This window comes from Cnephaeus nilssonii (genome assembly GCF_951640355.1).
Source record: "Cnephaeus nilssonii genome assembly, chromosome: 6".
NCBI classification, from domain to species: domain Eukaryota; kingdom Metazoa; phylum Chordata; class Mammalia; order Chiroptera; family Vespertilionidae; genus Cnephaeus; species Cnephaeus nilssonii.
The window spans coordinates 95,383,123-95,402,213 of NC_137077.1; the positions used below are offsets into that span (position 1 = coordinate 95,383,123).

Here is a 19,091-nt window from a genome sequence, read left to right on the forward strand (position 1 = left end):
ATTCTAAGAACACTTTTTCAGACATATGGATAAAGCAAAGTGCTTCTGGAGGAGGGTTTCCAAGAATAATGAAGGATGGATTACATATAATGGAGACATAAACAACTATTCAAGTTACTCAACAATGGAACAGGCTTCAAGTACTAAAGCACCGATTTTACAGGAGCAATTACTACACTGGAAAGGAAGCGGAGTGCTAGGAACAGTGACTTTGAAGGTACTTTGCTCTAAGATTCTATGATTCTAAATTTAAATGTTTAAACTTAGGCTTTTTGGAAAGACAATGCTACTCCATAAAGAAAAATGCAATATGGAATGAAATTCTCTTTGGATAACTAAAGTAGTAACTTTTGAGCAAAAACAATAAGACAATTTCCAAAGTGTGTACTTCTAATTTGCAAATACACTTTAGGCAAAAAGGAAAAACAAAACAAAAACACACACTTAAAACCCACAAGCACAAATAAAACAACTTTAATAGATATTATTTTGTATTTATATAGTGCCTTCTTCAAGAACCTTAGATGCTTTACATACATTTTATCTAATTAATCCCCACAACAACCCTGTGAGGTAGGTATTACTCCCATTTTACAAGATAGGGAGACTGAAGCACAGAGAGGTTAAGTGACTTGCCCAAGGTCACACAGTTAAATTCACTGAAGAGCCAGGACCTGAGCGCCTTAGCCTCCTAGCTCCCAGTTAAATACCTCATGAGAGAATCTTTAATGAAGAGTATCTTTAAAGAAAGTATCAAGAGTAGTATGTTATGAAAATGAGATCTTTCTACTGCCATCAAGGAAAGAAAAACCCTACACTGACGGTTAGAGACAACAAGATCCATATATTACACATTTCCTTTTCCTTCTGGAAGTCACATGGCTCCTGTCTTAAGTAATCTTCTAAAGGTAAAGTTGCCAAGACAGAAGCCATATGACTTCGAAGTGAGATTTAATTTAGAATATTTACGTTTAGTTATGATAATTTGTAGAAATTTTATTCCAATATACAAAATATGGAACAGCCATTCCCAACAATCATGGACATAGACAGCAATCAGCCACCATTTACAACTGAAGCCTGCCCTTCATTTCAACCACAGTCAACCAACAGACAACCCACAATGCTGTCCATACAGGTCACTTTCCTTACTATATCTGCATTTCCCCATAACCCTAACCCTATATGTTTTTAAAGTATGTTGAGTTTCTTGCAAACATTCTACTTAGATGCAGCTGCACTAAGAGTGAAAAGTAAATTAAGAACCATCACCCCACAGTCCCTCCCCTGACAAACATACCAGTACTATTAAAGGCAGTATAGATGTGAACAGTGTATGACTACCATGGAACACAACAAGAATGCTATCATTTGCTTTAATATGAAATTTAACCTTAGCTTTTACTGTTTTTTAAAATGCACAATGTGAAAACAAACAAAATATTTCAACGCTGTACCTTTATGCAAATGACTTCATCTATCTTTCTTACACATGCCATGGCCTGACTCACATAAAAACGGACTCAGCTTCACCTTACTCACCTTCTCTGTGCTGAAAACCACAGAAACACCACTTTAAAATCCAAGACAATTTGGTTTAAGCCCTCAAAATAAAAAATGTATCCATTCCACTGCTACGGCCTTCCCCACATTCTCGGTTGTGATTCTCTGTGCAATGCTACGTTATTTGTACAGAACAATTCCAGCCAAGATAAGGCTTCAGAAACTATACCTTAAAAAGTAGTTTATCAAAATACCTCATAATTTTCTCCCAGCACATCTGTTAAACAACCCAATTAACTAAGTGACCCTGTTAAAGATATGTTCATGGAATGAATAGGTGAAGTCATTTCCTGAGCTAAAAGATACAGATAATAAATGTTAATAATAGCAGCAGACAAAAGGATTCTTTTTTGTTTTTCGTATTCAACAGTATTAATAAAATAAGTTTAGAAAATTACAGCAATTAAAAAATTACTGCCTGAAAAGACTCTGATAAATAATATCCAAGGCTTGATTGCTATTATTTTGAATATATTATTCAAATACTTTCCACAAGTGACATTTGGTCACTGTCAGAGAACTTACTGATGCATGAAAAAGTGTCAATTGCAAAAATTTACACATTTTAATTACATACATTACTTCTTAAAACTCCTAACAGAAGGGAGTCTTAACAAAGTTAATTTCCAAACAGTCTCCCAGTAAGATTTGTAAAGGTGGATGGAGAAAAGGACATGTTTGTGTATTCCTGGTCTACTTTATTAAAAGTTAATTTTCAAAGATTTTTTCCGCTAGCTACTGGGGTTATGGTGAATGATTCCTTCTTTCCAAGGTAAAGAATGACTCTGGAAAATAATATAACTGCTATGACATGAATCTTCCAGACATGACCTCAATTGCAAACATTAGAGTATTTAAGAATTCTAAAGACAAGTATACCACCACTGCACCAGAATGTCTTTTATCATCCTAACAACTATAGGGAATTTTTTTATAGTTTCTTATTTTGCTGAAATTAAAGCTGAATAAAATAACTGACTTAGAAGCTAAAACAAACGACAAATATTTAGCCAGAGATATCAGTTCCTCCTGAAAAAGAATATTTACCTCATCTCATTGCAATTTTTCTTACGGTATCTTACTGATTTAAATAGAGTTTAAAATTCACCATAAAAATAGAAACAAGCAAAATGACTAGTTAACTGACAAAAGCTAATAAAACTTAAAAATATGCTCAAATTTACTGACAGAATCATGGGCACTTCATACAATACTTAGACTCTAGCAGTTTTAAGTAAAATAAATAAGGAAAAATTATAATTACAAAGCCAGTCTTTCCCCTTGGGGAAACAAAAAGCCACTTTTGACCAATTGTTCCCTACATATACATATACTGTATATTATTAAAAGCTTCTTTAGAGAAGCAAAACATATTTGTCTTCCTGATACTGGATTCTAAAACCTGTTAGTTTTTTATATCAGGAAGGCAACTGCAAGTGTTGGGCCCAAAAGTATTTCTGGTTTATGATTGAAAAGACCATCAAATATCCTTTCTGTACTCATTCAACACAGGCAAATTTATACACTGTATTCTCTATCATCTCCTTAAATTATCAACATAACCTGGCATAGATTCCTATTCTTTCTACTGCACCCCGAAGGAGTTAAAATCATTACTGATGCAATTAATAAAGAGAACGTGTGTGTATCGATTACCGGAAGGCTGCTTTACAGGAGGAGCTGCTATCTCTGATGTCATTTCCTTGTTGAATGGAACTGCACAGACAGCATGATACCTGAGCAAATAAATCAACTACCATAATAGGAAGAGCTTGTTAATCCATAGTCTTTGCTTTATTGTGTGCAAAGTGTGCCACTGCCCCCTGAGCTTCCTGCATTTCTCTTTTCTTGAAAAATTAGTGCTTGATCCTTTCCATAATAACCAGAGAAGAAATGAGGCAGAAGTCTCTTCATCGCGGTTCCCCTCAGTCTCGAGACTGATAGAAAAGGATGTAACCAGACTCAGAGTTCTTTGAGATATCTGATGTCAACCCGTAGAATTCTTCAATAGCTTGTGCATCTATTTTCTGTGAGGCAAAATGTAAACATTAATACTTAAACAAGCTCCTTGGACTTCTTTAATTCAGTAAAACCTTCAACATTTCTTTGAAACATACCTTTCATTTTCTCATTTGTAAAATAGCTCTGCACAACCAGAATAGCTTAAATTTAAATAATATCAAGTGTTGGTGAAAATATGGAGCAACTACAACTCTCATACACAGCTGGGGAAATATAAATTTATACAGATACACTGGAAAAATGTTTAGCATCATCTAAAGCTGAACATTCAATTACCCTTTAATCCATCAATTCTATTTGTAGATATGGGCCTAAACTATATGAAACCACTAATAGTTGTTGCTTAAGATTTGTGCACTTTGCTATAGGTATATTATAGCTTAATACAGTTCTTTTTTTAAAAATCTGGTTTTATTGATTTTAGAGAGACGGAGAGAGACAGAAACATCAATGATGAGAATGAGCAACTGACTGCCTCCTGCATGTTCCCTGAAACCCAGGCATGTACCCTATCCAGGAATCAAACCATGACCTCCTTGTTCATGGGTCGATGCTCAACCACTCATCAACACCAGCCAGCATAATACATTTCTTCTTTAAATAAAAGTTTTTTTAAAACTAGTTCTGTCATTGAAAGCTATCCCTTGTCATATTCTAAACACCATAAAGGTTAGCTGACAATTCAAGCATTGGGACTGGATGTTAGGGAGTACAAAGTAAAAATTAGATTACAATCTGAAGATCTAGATATTTGTCTAATACTCAACCTGTCATATATGAATGAGAAGCTGGGAGAAAAAAGTGAAGAGTAAAACACATATACACCTTGAAGAAAAATAAAAAATTAAGAAATTACTTACTTCTACAATATCGTCATCAAACAACAACCAAAAGTCATGACTCTTAACTATTGCGATGTAATGGCCTCTATTAGGACCACTGAAACAAAGAGAAAGAAAAATTAACTTTACAAAATGTTTATTATTATTACTCTTCTATCCTTGAATTTCATGTTCTATAGAGTAGAAAACCCAAAACAGAAAAAAAATACTCCTTACCTATCTATCCCTCCACCAAATCAAGCTATATCGATTTGAACTGGCATTCAATTTTAAAATCAAATTATTAGTACTCTACTTTGAGAGGTACAACCAGTATTCTATTTATATAAAGCTATGTTATTAAAATTCTTTATTGTCTTTGTAAGAGTTGTAATTATTTCTAAAAATATTTTTCAAATTTGCTTCTATGAAAGGTTTAAATAAAATTTTCTAGCATTTTTAGTGGGAGGGGATGTGGGGGGGTCACATCCAGTACATGCTGAGTTAAACTACAACACAATGCATGCAGAATTATTTCTAAGTCTTACTCCCATGGCTACAGTTTTTCTCTAGAGGAAAAATCCTATTCGTGATGCTTGAAAAGGCAAAAAATAAATATATATATATATAAAATTCATGGTTCTAAAATCAAGTTCAAACTTCATAAACTTCTTTAAAAACAAATGACATTTGCCCAATCGTCAATATCATTAGTGCTATCTTTAAGTTATAATTATTACTAGAGGCCCAGAGCACAAAATTCGTGCATGGAGGGGGGGTCCCCTCAGCCCAGCCTGCACCCTCTCCAATCGGGGACCCCTTGGGGGGTGTCCGACTGCCGGTTTAGGCCGGATCCCAGAGATTGGGCCTAAACCAGCAGTCGGGCATCCCTCTCACAATCCGGGACTGCTGGCTCCTAACTACACACCTGCCTGCCTGCCTGCCTGATCACCCCTAACCGCCTCTGCCTGCCGACCTGATCTCCCCTAACTGCTTTCCCTGCCGGCCTGGTTGCCCCCAACGCCCCCCCCCCACCAGCCTGGTTGCCCCTAACTGCCCCCCTGGTCGTCCCTTACTGCCCCTCCGCCGGCCTGGTCGCCCCTTACTGCCCCCCCAACTGCCTGTCTGCCTGGTCACCCCTAACTGCCCCCCCACACTGGCCTGGTCACCCTCAACTGCCCCCCCTGCCGGCCTGGTAGCCCCACACAGCCTGCTGTTTAGTTGTTTGGTCGTCCCTCACTAACCCCCCTGCCAGCCTGGTCACCCCACACAGCCTGCTGTTCAGTCGTTTGGTCGTCCCTCACTAACCCCCCTGCCAGCCTGGTCACCCCACACAGCCTGCTGTTCAGTCGTTTGGTCGTCCCTCACTAACCCCCCTGCCGGCCTCGTCACCCCACGCAGCATGCTGTTTGGTCATCCGTCCAGTTGTTTCGGTCGTGATGGCCCTTGGCTTTTATACTGTATATTAGGATAACTGCCTTTGTGTCTCAACTTAAACAAACCTGGAGTATAGAAATCTAGATATATGTAAAAATAAAGGAGATTATTTCTTTTAAAAGAAATTTCTTTGCTTTAAAAAGGATATGTTAAAGATTTCAATCTCTCAGTTTAAATATAACTCATTATAAAAATGTATAATTTTTTATTAAATTATAAATCTATAATTGATATTATAGAGTTTGAAATAATTTTCAACACAAATTATTCTTTATGATGAATACTATTTTTAAAAAGCAGCAAGCTCAGACATTAGAATAAGTGACCTACTACATTTCCCACATGTTGGATCCTTAATCCTATAGATGAAATGATTATCTTAGGTGACAAAATGGCACAAACAAGAGGACTTTTTCACTGCAAAGGAAAACACCTAAAAATGGGTGTTTTTTAAAAATGCTTTTAATGCTAAAATAAGTCTAATTTCTCCATTTCTATAGGATTCATCTAAACAGTCATTTTAGAGTGAGAAGTAAGAAATGGGGGGTAAAAACATTTCAAGGGCGTGAAAATTAAAAAAAAAAAAAATCACAGAAAGGTTGAGCAACAGAGCCTGAGAGGGAAAGAGTAGGTGGGCTGAGGACAGGTAGGTATCAGACTGAAATGGTTAGACACCTTTATCCTTTGGCTAAGAACTAGTTTGAAGAACAGTAGGCAAAAGTTAATTACAGAAACTAATAAGATGAAGGACTGAGGGTAAGAAATTGATACCTAAGGAAGTGGTTAATCAGAGATTTACATTCAGAACATAAAACATGTTCAGTTCAATATGCACAGATGCCTGATATGTACAAATGACTATGCTATTTCTGTGGGGATTAGAGACAGCAACAACGTCCTGCCCTGAAGAAACTACTCCAGAGGCATATACAGAAGAGGATATAAAAGAAGAGCCATGGGACAATGAAATAAGAGCTCATCCAGTGAGAGAGGAAGGGAAAGAGCTGAGGAATCAAGAAAGGTTAGTTACACAGAGGAGTTGGGGTTTGAGATGGGCTTAAAGTACCAGCAAATATTTGTTGGAAACCTATGATATACCAGGCATTGGGGATAGAGAGGGAGGAAACTGGACTGGCACAGACATGCTGAAAATGAGATCCCCCAATAGTCAAAGGCTTCAGACAAAGGCAAACCCTTTATACTGATATGAAATGTATCTGCAGATAAGTATCATAAATAAAAAATAAAAATGAAAAAACTTAAAATATGTTTAGTGTTTTAATGAATGATTTCCCATTTTTAAAAGTGCATATTCTTGCCCTAGCCAGTTGCTCAGTGGTTAGAGTGTTGGCCCGCAGACTGTAGGGTCGTGCATTCAATTCCTTGTCAAGGGCATGTGCCTCAGTTGCAAGCTCCATTCTGACTGGGTTGGGGCATGTGTGGGAGGCAACCAATCGATGTGTCTCTCTCATATTGATGTTTCTCTCCCCCCCCCCCACTCTCTCTTAAGAAAAAAAATCAATGGAAAAAAATATCCTCTAATGAGGATTACATAAATAGATAGATGATAGATAGGTAGATAGATAGATAGAGCCCATTCTCATAAGGAAAAACAGATGTATAAGTGGATAAATACAATACAATACACTACAAAGTAGTAAGTCATGACCAGCAACGCACACCTAGTAGTTACAGAACACAGAGGCACAGCACCAAATGGAGACTGAGACTGTAGAGAAGACCACTGAGGAAGATACACAGAGGTTTAATAGGCAGAGCAGGGGACAGGAAGAAGGCATGAGGGGACCACAGTGAAAGAAAAGGAAGAATAAGAGACTAGTGTGGGGAGGGATGTGAAATAGCTTCTGTGAAGAACTCAGGCAGGAATGCGCTCCACCGCAGTCAGCTGGCCCATGAGGAGTCAATGAGCATCCCTCAACTTCCTGCAGCATTCTGACAGCTAAGTTTGGAGACATGAACAGGCAGCAGGAGAATGTCACCGTGTTTACAACAACGTTTTAACTAGAGGCCCAGTGCATGAAATTCGTGCACTGGTAGGGTCCCTAGCAGCTGCTGGCCGGGTACTTCCTCCCTTCCTCCGGCCGGCCCTGCCTCCTGGTTGAACAACCAGACGAATTCCCGGTTGAGGGGACAATTGGCATACTACGCTTTTATTATATAGGATAACTGACTGGTGGTAAGGCTGGGAGGAGAAGCAGATGTGGCCAAGGAAAGGGTTAAAAAGAAAGATCAAGAGACAAGAGGCTGTAAGGGAAAAAGGATGGATTAAATTTTAAAAGACGACAGTGAGGGAAGGGAGCTCAGGGCTGTGATAAGGAATCTCAGAGTTCAAGATCTTGCCAGTAGAGCAATTCCAAAAGATGGAGCAGAATTTAAATGGGGTAAAACTGTCACTGAATATGAAAAGACTATCAAATGGAACAGTTATGGTGTGAAAAGCTAATATTATTACTGTTGTTGTTATTAAAACAGTAGTAGCAGCTAAGTGATTTACATTTCCCTTTTAATCCTGATAATGCAGTAAGACAGTCGATATTACTTACCTTTTATAGAAGAGAAAACGGACATTCAGCTAGTTCTTTATGGTCACAATGACCAGAAATGGCAAAAGGAAAACTGAAACCAAGGTTTCTTTGCCTCTAAAGCCTCTGGACTGAATAATTACAGATTCTTTATTTCTTATTGCTTTCCTCCATTCAGATGTCATCACTCTTAGTTTAGAAATGGAATGCTCCAAAAATGGAAAGATAATAGCAAAGTATATAATACAGGGAGACAGGCTAATGAAGGCAATGGAAGTTCAAGACTGTTACCACAGCTGACTTCCAGTTGTCATTACATATTCTGAGCAGAGAGCGGGGAGGGGACAGCTAAACCTGGGGATGCAGGGGCTTTCTTAGTTGGATAAAACATACTATTAGTATAACTTTCCCCAAACCTGGGAGAAAAAGGTGAGTGTCTTATTTTATAACTAGAGGCCCAGTGCATGATTCAATCATGCATGTGTAGGGTCCCCTACACGCTTTCGCTTTCTATCGCGGCGGAGCTGGGTGCCTGTCTGCTGGTGCACCAGGCCTTTCGGAAGCCTCCAGCTTGGCGGAGGCTTCTGAAAGGCCTGGTGCCGGAGCAGACAGGCACCCAGCTCCCCCGCTTTTGATGGTCCGCGGTGGGACGTGAGCTCGCTGCTCCAGAGGCCCCTTCTGTTCCGCAGCACAGCCATGGCACAGACGCTGAGCTCGTGCCGCCGGTGGTGACGCGAGCTCAGCGTCCCGCTGGCCCAATCGGCTATCCCGGCCACCCCGAGTCCCGCCCCCTGGGCCTCCCGCTGGCCCAATCGTGGGCGTAGCGGAGTGATGGTAATTTACATATTACCATTTTATTAGGTAGGATTATTACAGGAAATTCTCAACAGTCAATGAAGACTGTATGTTTCAAGTATAAATTCTAATTACATGATGCTCATAGTTTAAGAATTTTTTTATCTATTTTATAAATTAAGATACAAAGTGAGAAATCACACTAAATTGGCTAATGGAAGTAAACACACTGAGGTAAAAAGCAGAAAACTTATATTTGCAGATTATTTCCAAAGCCATTTTAAATGGTTTTCATGACCATTAACTCAATGAACATATCCAATGAATCTAAGAAATAATTTATTTTGCAAATCTATTTAGGCACCATCATTTAAAAATAAATAAATGGAAAATAGGCCTTAATGTTCTTAGAGTAATATTTAAATAATAAGAAAAAATTCAAATCCAGAGAGGGAAGAGGGTGGGGGGAATAAAGAGGGTAAAGGGAATCAAATTTATGGAGGCAGAAGGAGACACGACTTTGGGTGGTGAGCACACAACAAAGCATACAGATAATGTACTGTAGAATATTTATAAATATTTTCATTTATAAACGTTTTAAGGAGGAAATGATAAAATCTATCTGGATGAGAATCTCTGAAAGGTCTACCCTGGAATCCCTCAAGAATACCCTGAATGCTCACTGTTCACCGACCCATCCTCCCACTGCCAGGCCCCACAACTGCAATTACCTTCCACAGTGAACCACAACAGCAACAAGGTCATACATTCTGTCAGGATTGGTTGCATCACCTGAAGTGTTAAAGAGACGAAGTTCTAAAGGAAAAACTACCCGGTAAGAAAGTTTGGTGTATCGATGAAGTTGATCCATATATTTAAATCTCTTCAGGTGTAGAGCTAGAATCATGGGCAGCTTTTTAACTTTCATCCTATTAAAATAAACATGAAAACAAAATTTCATAAAAGATGTACACTATATCCTTCAAAGAATGAGCAAATTTTATGATTCCATTAACAAATGGTTAACTGTCAGTTTTAATAGCCAATACTACCCACTTTGCATATTTCTAGCAGTTATTTTTATATTGAGAAAGCAATATTCTGAACATCTTAAAACAACTCCACCCCCACCCTACCCATCATCACCAAACCACATAAATTGACTGAGCACTCAACATAGCTTCAAAGCACATGGAATGACTATGGTCTTTGTTAAGAAATCTATTTCTGGAATATGATAAGGCTAAATGCACATGGTGTCTACGACTAGTGGAAGGAAAACCAATTTTTTAAAACCATCAACTCTTCTGGATGTGAGTGGAGACTGAAATCATTGGTTTAATCAAATCTATATAATAACAGGTTGAGAGTTTCCGGTCAAGATGGCGGAGTAGGAAAATGCGGTAATCACATCCTCCCACAACCATGTCAAAGTTACAACTAAACTATAGAACAACTATTATTCAGAACCACCTGAAACTTGTTGGTTGAACAGAAGTCCTACAACTAAGGATATAAAGAAGCCACATCAAGACTGGTAAAAGGGTGGAGACACAAAACGGGCTGGTCCTACACACTATGTATGGTGAATAAAATTGGGATATCTCGGCTACAGAGGTCCCCTCTGAAGAGTGAGAGGTCCCCGGCTCCCCAACAGGCCTCCTAGCCTGGCCTTCCAGTGCCAGGAAGCAAAGTCCCCATAACTTTGGCTGTAAAAACCAGCAGGGATGTGGCTGAGTGAGACAGAGGAATCCCAGACAGTTCCTCTTAAAGGGACTGCTCACAGACTTACACAATCTGAGCTCCAGCACTGGGGCAGCAGCTTGAAAAGCACCAGGATACATGGGGAGAAACTGAATTGTTTCACATCAAAGCAAGAGCTGGGGGGTAGAGGCAGCTTTCTTCCAGACAGAAATGCTGGCAAAGGCCATTGTTCCTTTTCTGTGCTGACAGATGGGCTCCACATCTGAGACTCTATCAACTTGGCTCATACTATTCGCCTTGCCCTGGTGATTCCCTGAGACCCACCCAACTTGCAGACCCACCCAAGACTTCCATTCTACTTTCCATATGAATGGCCTTTCTTGGTTCATGCTCTGACTTTCCTAAAACCTCTCAAATAAGCAGCATCTGGCCATCAGGTACCTATACCTCTCGCTAAATGCCCCAGGTCTGACACTAGCGGCAACCAGCCTTGGTTCCCAATTTGGCCTCTCCTGAGCACCTCCAAGCCCAGCACAAGTAGCAGCCATCTGCAAACTGCTTTGTAGCTCATGTCGGGTGGCCCCAGGCAGAACAAAAGTGGTAGTTGACCTTGGTCTGCAGCTCCAGGAAGCCCCAGAGTTAATGCACCCAGTGGACAACTTCAGATCACATCAAAGCAAAACCCAACAATCTCAAGATGAGAACTCAGTGGGCACTAGGGCCCTGCTGTAGTAAGTCTTGCTCCATGAAGTGGTCCCTACACAGTGGTCATAGGCAGTCCTTGTAGCTGATCAGCCTGGGGGTAAATACCTCCCATTGAAGTGCCAAAAGCAATTAAGGCTCAACTACAATAGGAAGCTGTACACAGAGCCCACAAAGTGGTGGTGGTGATGGGGCACACCTGGAGTACCCAGCTCAGGTAAACTGAGAGGCTGTGCCACTGGACCCTACAGGATACCTACTACATTAGGCCACTTTACCAAGCACAGGAGACAGCAGCTCTATCTAATACATAAAAACAAACACAGGGAGGCTGCCAAAATGAAGAGATAAAGAAATATGTCCCAAATGAAAGAACAGAACAAAACCCCAGAAAAAGAACTAAAAAAAATAGAGGCAAGCAATCTACTAGATGCAGAATTCAAAGCACAGGTTATAAAAATGCTCAATGAAGTTAGTGAGAACTTCAACAGCATAAAAAAGAACATGGAAACCATAAAAAACAGCCAGTTAGAATGAAGGATACACCAACAGAAATGAAGAATAATTTAGAGGGAACCAATAGTAGAGTTGATGAAGCCAAGAATCAAATCAGTAATTTGGAAAATAAGAAAGCAAAAAACACCCAATCAGAACAGCAAAAATAATCCCCCCAAAAAATGAAGATAGTGTAAGGAGCATCAATGGGGGTTCCCCCTCATGGAACTTCTTTCTGAAGCGATTTGGCCTTGCAATCGATGTTGATGCTTGACCTGGATCAACCCATGATTTTGTGCATTTGGGATTTTCAAATTAATCCACTTTTCATCACCAGTCACATTTCGATGCAAAAAAAGACTTTCTTTCGTGCCATTGAAGCAACATTTTACTGATGACTTCTCAGTTTTCCATTTGTCTTTCATTCAGTTGATGTGGCACCCATTTTCCTTTCTTTAAAATCTTTCCCATTGCTTGTAAATGACCGGAAATTGTTTGCTGAGCAACGTTTAATCTTTCTGTAAGTTTTTTTTTTAGTTTGACATGCATCTTCATCAATAATGCTTGTAATTGTTTGTCTTTAAGCTTTTTTGATTGACCTGGATGTTCTTTGTCTTTCACATCGAAATCATCACTTTTAAAGCATTTAAACCAGTGTTGACAAGTATCTTGAGATGGAGCATGTTCACCATAAGCTTCCCGAAGCAGCACTTTTCTTCAAAATAAAGTAATGAATTATAACATCCCGCAAGTGCTCTTATTTTGGCACAAAATTTGACATTTTTAAGCATATAAATATCTATTATGTTAACATCTTCATAAAATTTGACATATGAAGTTTTGAAGCTTGCTGTCAATACAACAAAATAGCATACATATCAAATCCCATATATCAACATATGGATAACTCTATCTATTGAAAAAACCCCACATTATTAACCGATATACCTGGTAGAGACTGAAGGGTGGAGGGACCAAAGGGCTGGCCAAGATCCCACAGACAGCAGCTGAAGTTCCAGTATCTCAGCTGTGGGGAGTTGCCATTGACAACTCTAAACCCCAAGCTAGGCCCCCCAACAAAGAGCACCAGACCTGAGAGAGGTGCCCACATAATATCGGGCTGTGAAAAGCAGCCTCACCCGGACGCAGGGGCACGTGGCCTCTCCCGGACCCGGGACCCAGCCTCACCCGGATCCAGAGGCGCACGGCCTCACCCGGACCCGGGATCCAGATTCACCTGGACCCGGGGGCGCACGGCCTCACCCGGACCCGGGACCCAGCCTCACTCGGACCCAGGGGCACGGCCTCACCCGGACCCGGGACCCAGCCTCACCCGGACCCAGTGGCGCGTGGCCTCACCCGGACCCGGATCCAGCCTCACCCGGACCCGGGACCCAGCCTCACCCGGGCCCAGGGGCGCGTGGCATCCCCCGGACCCAGTGGCACGCAGCCTCGCCCGGACCCGGGACCCAGCCTCACCCGGACCCAGGGGCGTGCGGCCTCACCCGGACCCGGGACCCAGCGGGGCCTCGTCTTCTCGATCCCAATTCCTGTCGGTCAATTCCCTCTCAGCAATTCCTTTGGCCATCCTCTCAAAGCTCCGGGGCGGCTGCCGTGGAACTCGCCAGGCGGCAGGCTCAGCTAGGCTCCGGTGCGCTCGGTGCACGGCAGCGGGCCGGTCCAAGGTCGCTGCGGTGGTACTCGGGCCTGCAGCGGCGACTAGTCGCCCGGCGAGTGCACCCGGATCTGGGACCCAGCGGGGCCCCGTCTTCCCGATCCCAACTCCCATCGATCAACCCCCTCCCAGCAACTCCTCCGGCCATTGTTCCGGATGGTGTCTGCTCTGCCCTCCAGTTGCAATCTCAAAATTGTTGTGGTAGGCAACAATCAGGCGTCTGCCCTATGCCGCCATCTCGGTCCTCCAGAAGATTCTTAAATAACCTTATAAATGTGGTTCTGAACACTGTGTCGTCCATTAGTTTACTTTCCTTCATCCCTTCTATTCGTGACCTGCTTCGGTGTCTTCACCTTTTGGCTGCCTCCCTATAGCTCAGCTTCCCCAGTCTCCCTAGGTGGTCGCTCTTGATACCCCCCTTTGTGGGCTGAGTGCAAAGTCTTGGTGTTGTTAAGCCTTGATTGCTGTTGGTACACTGGGAGGATATGACCTCCAGTCCATTGGCTGTGAGGATCAGCTGTGTCTATGCCGGGAGACAGCCTTATTCAACTAGACTTGCAAAATTGTAAAAGCCTCTGTGCTTAGCTTGGATGGGGCGGAATTTCAGGGTGGAGCCTACAGCCTTGGCTTCCCGTCAGCCCCGCCCTATGAGGGTCCTGGGTCTCAGTGTCCCTCTGTACTCCCTGCAAACACCTCTGAGAGAAAAGCGCCCTGGAGCTTCGCCCGCCGCCAAACAGTCTAGTCTCTCCCCCAATGAATCTGGATTCCCAGATTCTCGCCCGGAACTGGGGCTCAGCGCAGTCTGGCGCCTTTGTCTCCTTCCCACCAGGGCAATCCAGCGGCACAGTCAACAGACCATCCTCTGCGCGCATTCCCGTGCGCGCCTCCAGTGCTCTGCCCTTCGCCACTCCCCTGCGTCTCTGCCTCACAGCCCAGGTTCCCCCAGCATGAGCCTGGCTTCCCAGGGTCTCGCCCGGAGCCGGGGCCCAGCGCAGCCGGAACTGGGGTCAGCACGGTCCGGAGCCCCTGTCTCCTCCCCGCCAGGGCAATTCAGCGGCACAGGCAATAGTCCGTCCTCTGCGCACATTCACGTGCGCACCTCCGGAGCTCTGCCTTTCGCCGCTCCTCTGTGCCTGCGCCCCACGGCCCAGATTCCCCCAGCATTAGCCTGGCTTCCCAGGGTCTCGCCTGGAACTGGGGTTCAGTGCAGTCGGAGCTGGGGTTCAGCGCAATCTGGAGCTTTTATCTCCTTCCTGCTAGAGAACACCGGCCAGGCCGTCAGCTGCCCCGTCCTCTCCGGCTCCGTCCTCCCCGCACACGCGCGTGCTCGTGTCCCCGCCCGTGTCTCCATACCTCAGGCTTTTACGGCTCCTCTGATACTCCTTGTGGTTTTCTCTTTCCTTCTAGTTGTGGGCATTTCAGTCAGCCAGCTTTCCTGTGGTTCTGGATGATGTCCGTTTTGACCTTTAGTTGTATTCTTGAAAATGTTGTGCCAGGCTGCAGGTTAGGTGCTTAACCTATGCCGCCATCTTGGTTCCTGAAATTTCTTTTGAGAGCCAAATTTTTTAAACTCAAACTTCTTCTAACGCCACTTCTTCAAAATAGACTCGCCCAGGCCATGGTATTTTGTGGAAGAGCCACACTCAAGGGGCCAAAGAGCCGCATGTGGCTCACAAGCCGCAGTTTGCCAACCACTGCCTTAGGCTACTCAAGACAATCCAATCAGTGTGCAAGCAAAGGCAGTCTCTGGAGGCTTTGAGTCTTTTCCTGATCTAATAAGTCAGAAACAGCATTTGACACTGCACTAGAGATTGTGAGGCATAGCAGATATACCTAATACATAGTAGCAAACCCAAACAGGCAGCCAAAATGGAGAAACCAAAAAAACACCAACAACCCCAAACAAAAAACAAGAGAATTCTCCAGAAGAGCTAAATGAAATGGAGATAAGAAATAGAGTACAGAATAATGATGGCAAAGATGCTCAACAGCATGAGAAAAGATATAGTACCTATGAAGAATGACATAGCACTAATAAAGAACATAGCTGAAGGAATACACAGCAGATTAGGGAAAGCTGATGATCTGATACATGAACTGGAAGACAGGGTAGAAAAAAAATCACTCAATCAGAGAAGCAAAAACAATTAAAAAAGAGAAGGACCGCATAAAGGAATTGTGGGAAAACATGAAATGTAACAATATTCGCATAATAGGTGAAGCAGGAGAAGAAAGTGAGCAAGAGATAGAGAACTTGTTTAAAGAAATAGTGGCAGAAAACTTCCTGAACCTATTGAAGAAAAAAAAATCACAAAAGTACAGGCAGCACAGAGAGTCCTAAGCAAGAAAAATCCAAACTGGCCCATGCCCAGACACAACATAATTAAAATGTCAAAAATTAAAGACAAAGTCAAAATCTTAAAAGGCAGCAACTGAAAAGCAATTTATTACCTACAAAGGAGCTCCTGATTTCTCATCAGAAACTCTACAGGCCAGAAGGGAATGGCATGAAGTATTATTCAAGGTAATGAAAAGCAGGGATCTGAAACAAAGATTATTATATCCAGCAAGGCTATCATTCAAAATAGATGGTCAAATAAAGAGCTTCCCAGACCAAAAAAAAGGCTAATGGATGGAGTTTATCACCACCAAAACAGCACTGCAGGAAATGCTAAAGGGACTGCTATAATGATAAGAAATAGAGAGAGAAATATAGGCATAAAGCATTAAAATAGCAATAAGTAAGAACCTATCAATAATAACCTTAAATATAAATGGATTAAATGCATCAATCAAAAGACATACAGTAGCTGAATGTATACAAAACATGACCCAATTATATGTTGTCTACAAGAGATCCACCTCAGAACAAAGACTCACACAGAATAAGAGTGAAGAGAAAAAATTTTTTCATGAAAATGGAAATGAAAAAAAAGCTGGGCAGCAATAATCATATCTGACAAAATAGACTTCAAAATGAAGGCCATCATAAAAGACAACAAAGGTCACTACATAATATAAAAGGGATCAATCCAACAAGAGTATATAAAACTGGTAAACATATATGCACCCAATATAGGAGCACCTAAATACATAATAAAACTTCTATACGACATTAAGGGACAGATCGACAATAATAACAGTCATTTTGGGGGAGTTTAATACTCTGCTGACTTCACTGGATAGATCTTCCAGGCAAAAAATTAACAAGAAAACAGTGACTCTAAATGACACTGGACGAGATGTAATTAATTGACATTTATAGAATATTTAATCACAAAGCTGCAAAATATACATTCTTTTCAAGTGCACTTGGGTCATTCACAAAAATAGAACACATGTTAGGATACAAAACAAGCCCATGCCCAGACACATCATAATTAAAAGTTCAAGAAAACTGAAATCATATCAAGTACCTTCTCGGATAACAATGGAATGAAATTAGAAATCAAATAAAGTAAAAACACTCAAAAACATGGAGGCTAAATAGCATATTATTAAACAATAAATGGGTTCCAATGAGATGAAGAAATCAAAAATTTCCTGGAAACAAAAGAAAATGAACACACAACAACCCAAATTGTATGGGACAAAGCAAAAGCAGTGCTGAGAGGGAAGTTCATAGCATTACAAGCCTACCTCAAAAAAACAAGAAAAATTAATAATAAACTACACAACCCTACAACTTAAAGAATTAGAAAGAGAACTACAAGAGAAGTTCAGAGTAAGTAGAAGGAAGGAAATAAAAAAGATTAGAGCAGAAATAAATGACATAGAGACTAAAAAGAACAATACAAAAATGAAACCAAGAGCCGTTTCTTTGAAAGGATAAATAAGATTGATGAACCATTAGCCAGACTCATCAAGAAACAAAGAGAGAAGACCCAAATAAATAAAATAAGAAACAAAAGTAGAGAAGAAACCACTGACATCACAGAAATACAAAGTATTGTAAAAAAATACTATGAACAACTATATGCCAACATGCTGGATAATGTGGATGAAATTTTCAAATTCCTAGAAAAATACAATCTCCCAAAACTGAACCACGAAGAATCAGAAAACCTGAATAGGCCAATAACAACTTATGAAATAGAAGCAGTAATCAAAAACACTCCCAGCAAACAAAAGCCCTGGTCCATATGGCTTCACAATGGAGTTTTACCAAACATTCAAAGAACTAACACCTATACTCCTCAAACTATTCCAAAAACTTCCAACCTCTTTTTATGAGGCCAGCATTATACTAATTACAAAACCAGATAAAGACACCACAAAGAAAGAGAATTACAGGCCAATATCCCTGATGAACATAGATGCTAACATCCTCAACAAAATATTAGCAAATCCGATCCAGCAATATATTAGAAAGATCTTACACCATGACCAAGTGGGATTTATTCCAAGGATGCAAGGCTGGTACAATATTCGCCAATCAATAAACATGATACATCACATAAACAAATTGAAAGACAAAAATCGTGTGATCATATCCAATAATGCAGAAAAAGCATTCCACAAAAATCTAATAACCATTTTGGTAAAAATTCTCAGCAAAGTGACAACAGTAGGATCATATCTCAACATGATAAAGACCATATGTGACAAATCTACAGCGAACATCATACTCAATGGAAAAAAACTAAAACCATTTATGGAAGAACAGGAATATAACAGAGATGTCTGCTTTCACCCGTATTTTTCCATTGCTTTTTAAAGAGAGTAGAAGAGAGCGGGAAAGACAGAGAGGAATATAGATGTAAGAGAATCACATCAATTATTTGCCTCCTGCAGGAGCCCCAACCAGGGCCCGGGCCAGGGAGGAGCCTGCAACCGAGGTACATGCCCTTGATCTTTCAGTCCACAGGCCGAAGCTCTATCCACTAAGCAAAACCTGTCTAGGGCCACTTGCACCAGTCTTATTCAACACTAGAGGCCCAGTGCACGACATTTGTGCACTGGGGGCGGGGGATCCCTCAGCCCGGCCTACACCCTCTCGCAGTCTGGGACCCCTCGGGGGATGTCTGCTAAGGAGTCCTTAATCCTGCTGTGGAGGCAGGAGAGCTCCCGCCATCACCTCTGCACTCGCCAGTCATGAGCCTGGCTTCTGGCTGAGCAGCACTCCCCCTGTGGATTCACACTGACCACCAGGGGACAGCTCCTGCATTAAGCATCTGCCCCCTGGTGGTCAGTGTGTGTCATAGCAACTGGTCTTTCTGCGGTTTGGTTGATTTGCATATTATCCTTTTATTATATAGGATATTATATAGGATAGTCCTGGAAGTCCTAGTCACAGCAATAAGACAAGAAGAAAACATAAAAGGCATCAAATTG

The 19,091-nt window shown here is 41.5% G+C and overlaps 1 protein-coding gene across 2 annotated transcripts in view; it reads right to left on the bottom strand.

Moving 5' to 3' along the window:
* Positions 1-458: 458 nt before the first annotated feature.
* Positions 459-19,091, bottom strand: part of USP12 (ubiquitin specific peptidase 12) — a 109,276-nt gene continuing 90,643 nt past the window's right edge. For both annotated transcript variants that reach the window (XM_079773477.1, XM_079773478.1), the window contains 3 exons: positions 9,913-10,110; positions 4,446-4,524; positions 459-3,590 (listed from right to left, as the gene is read on the bottom strand). In XM_079773477.1, coding sequence (XP_079629603.1) covers positions 3,489-3,590; positions 4,446-4,524; positions 9,913-10,110 — 379 coding nt within the window. In that variant the 3' untranslated portion in view covers positions 459-3,488. The remainder of the gene's footprint in view (positions 3,591-4,445; positions 4,525-9,912; positions 10,111-19,091) is intronic.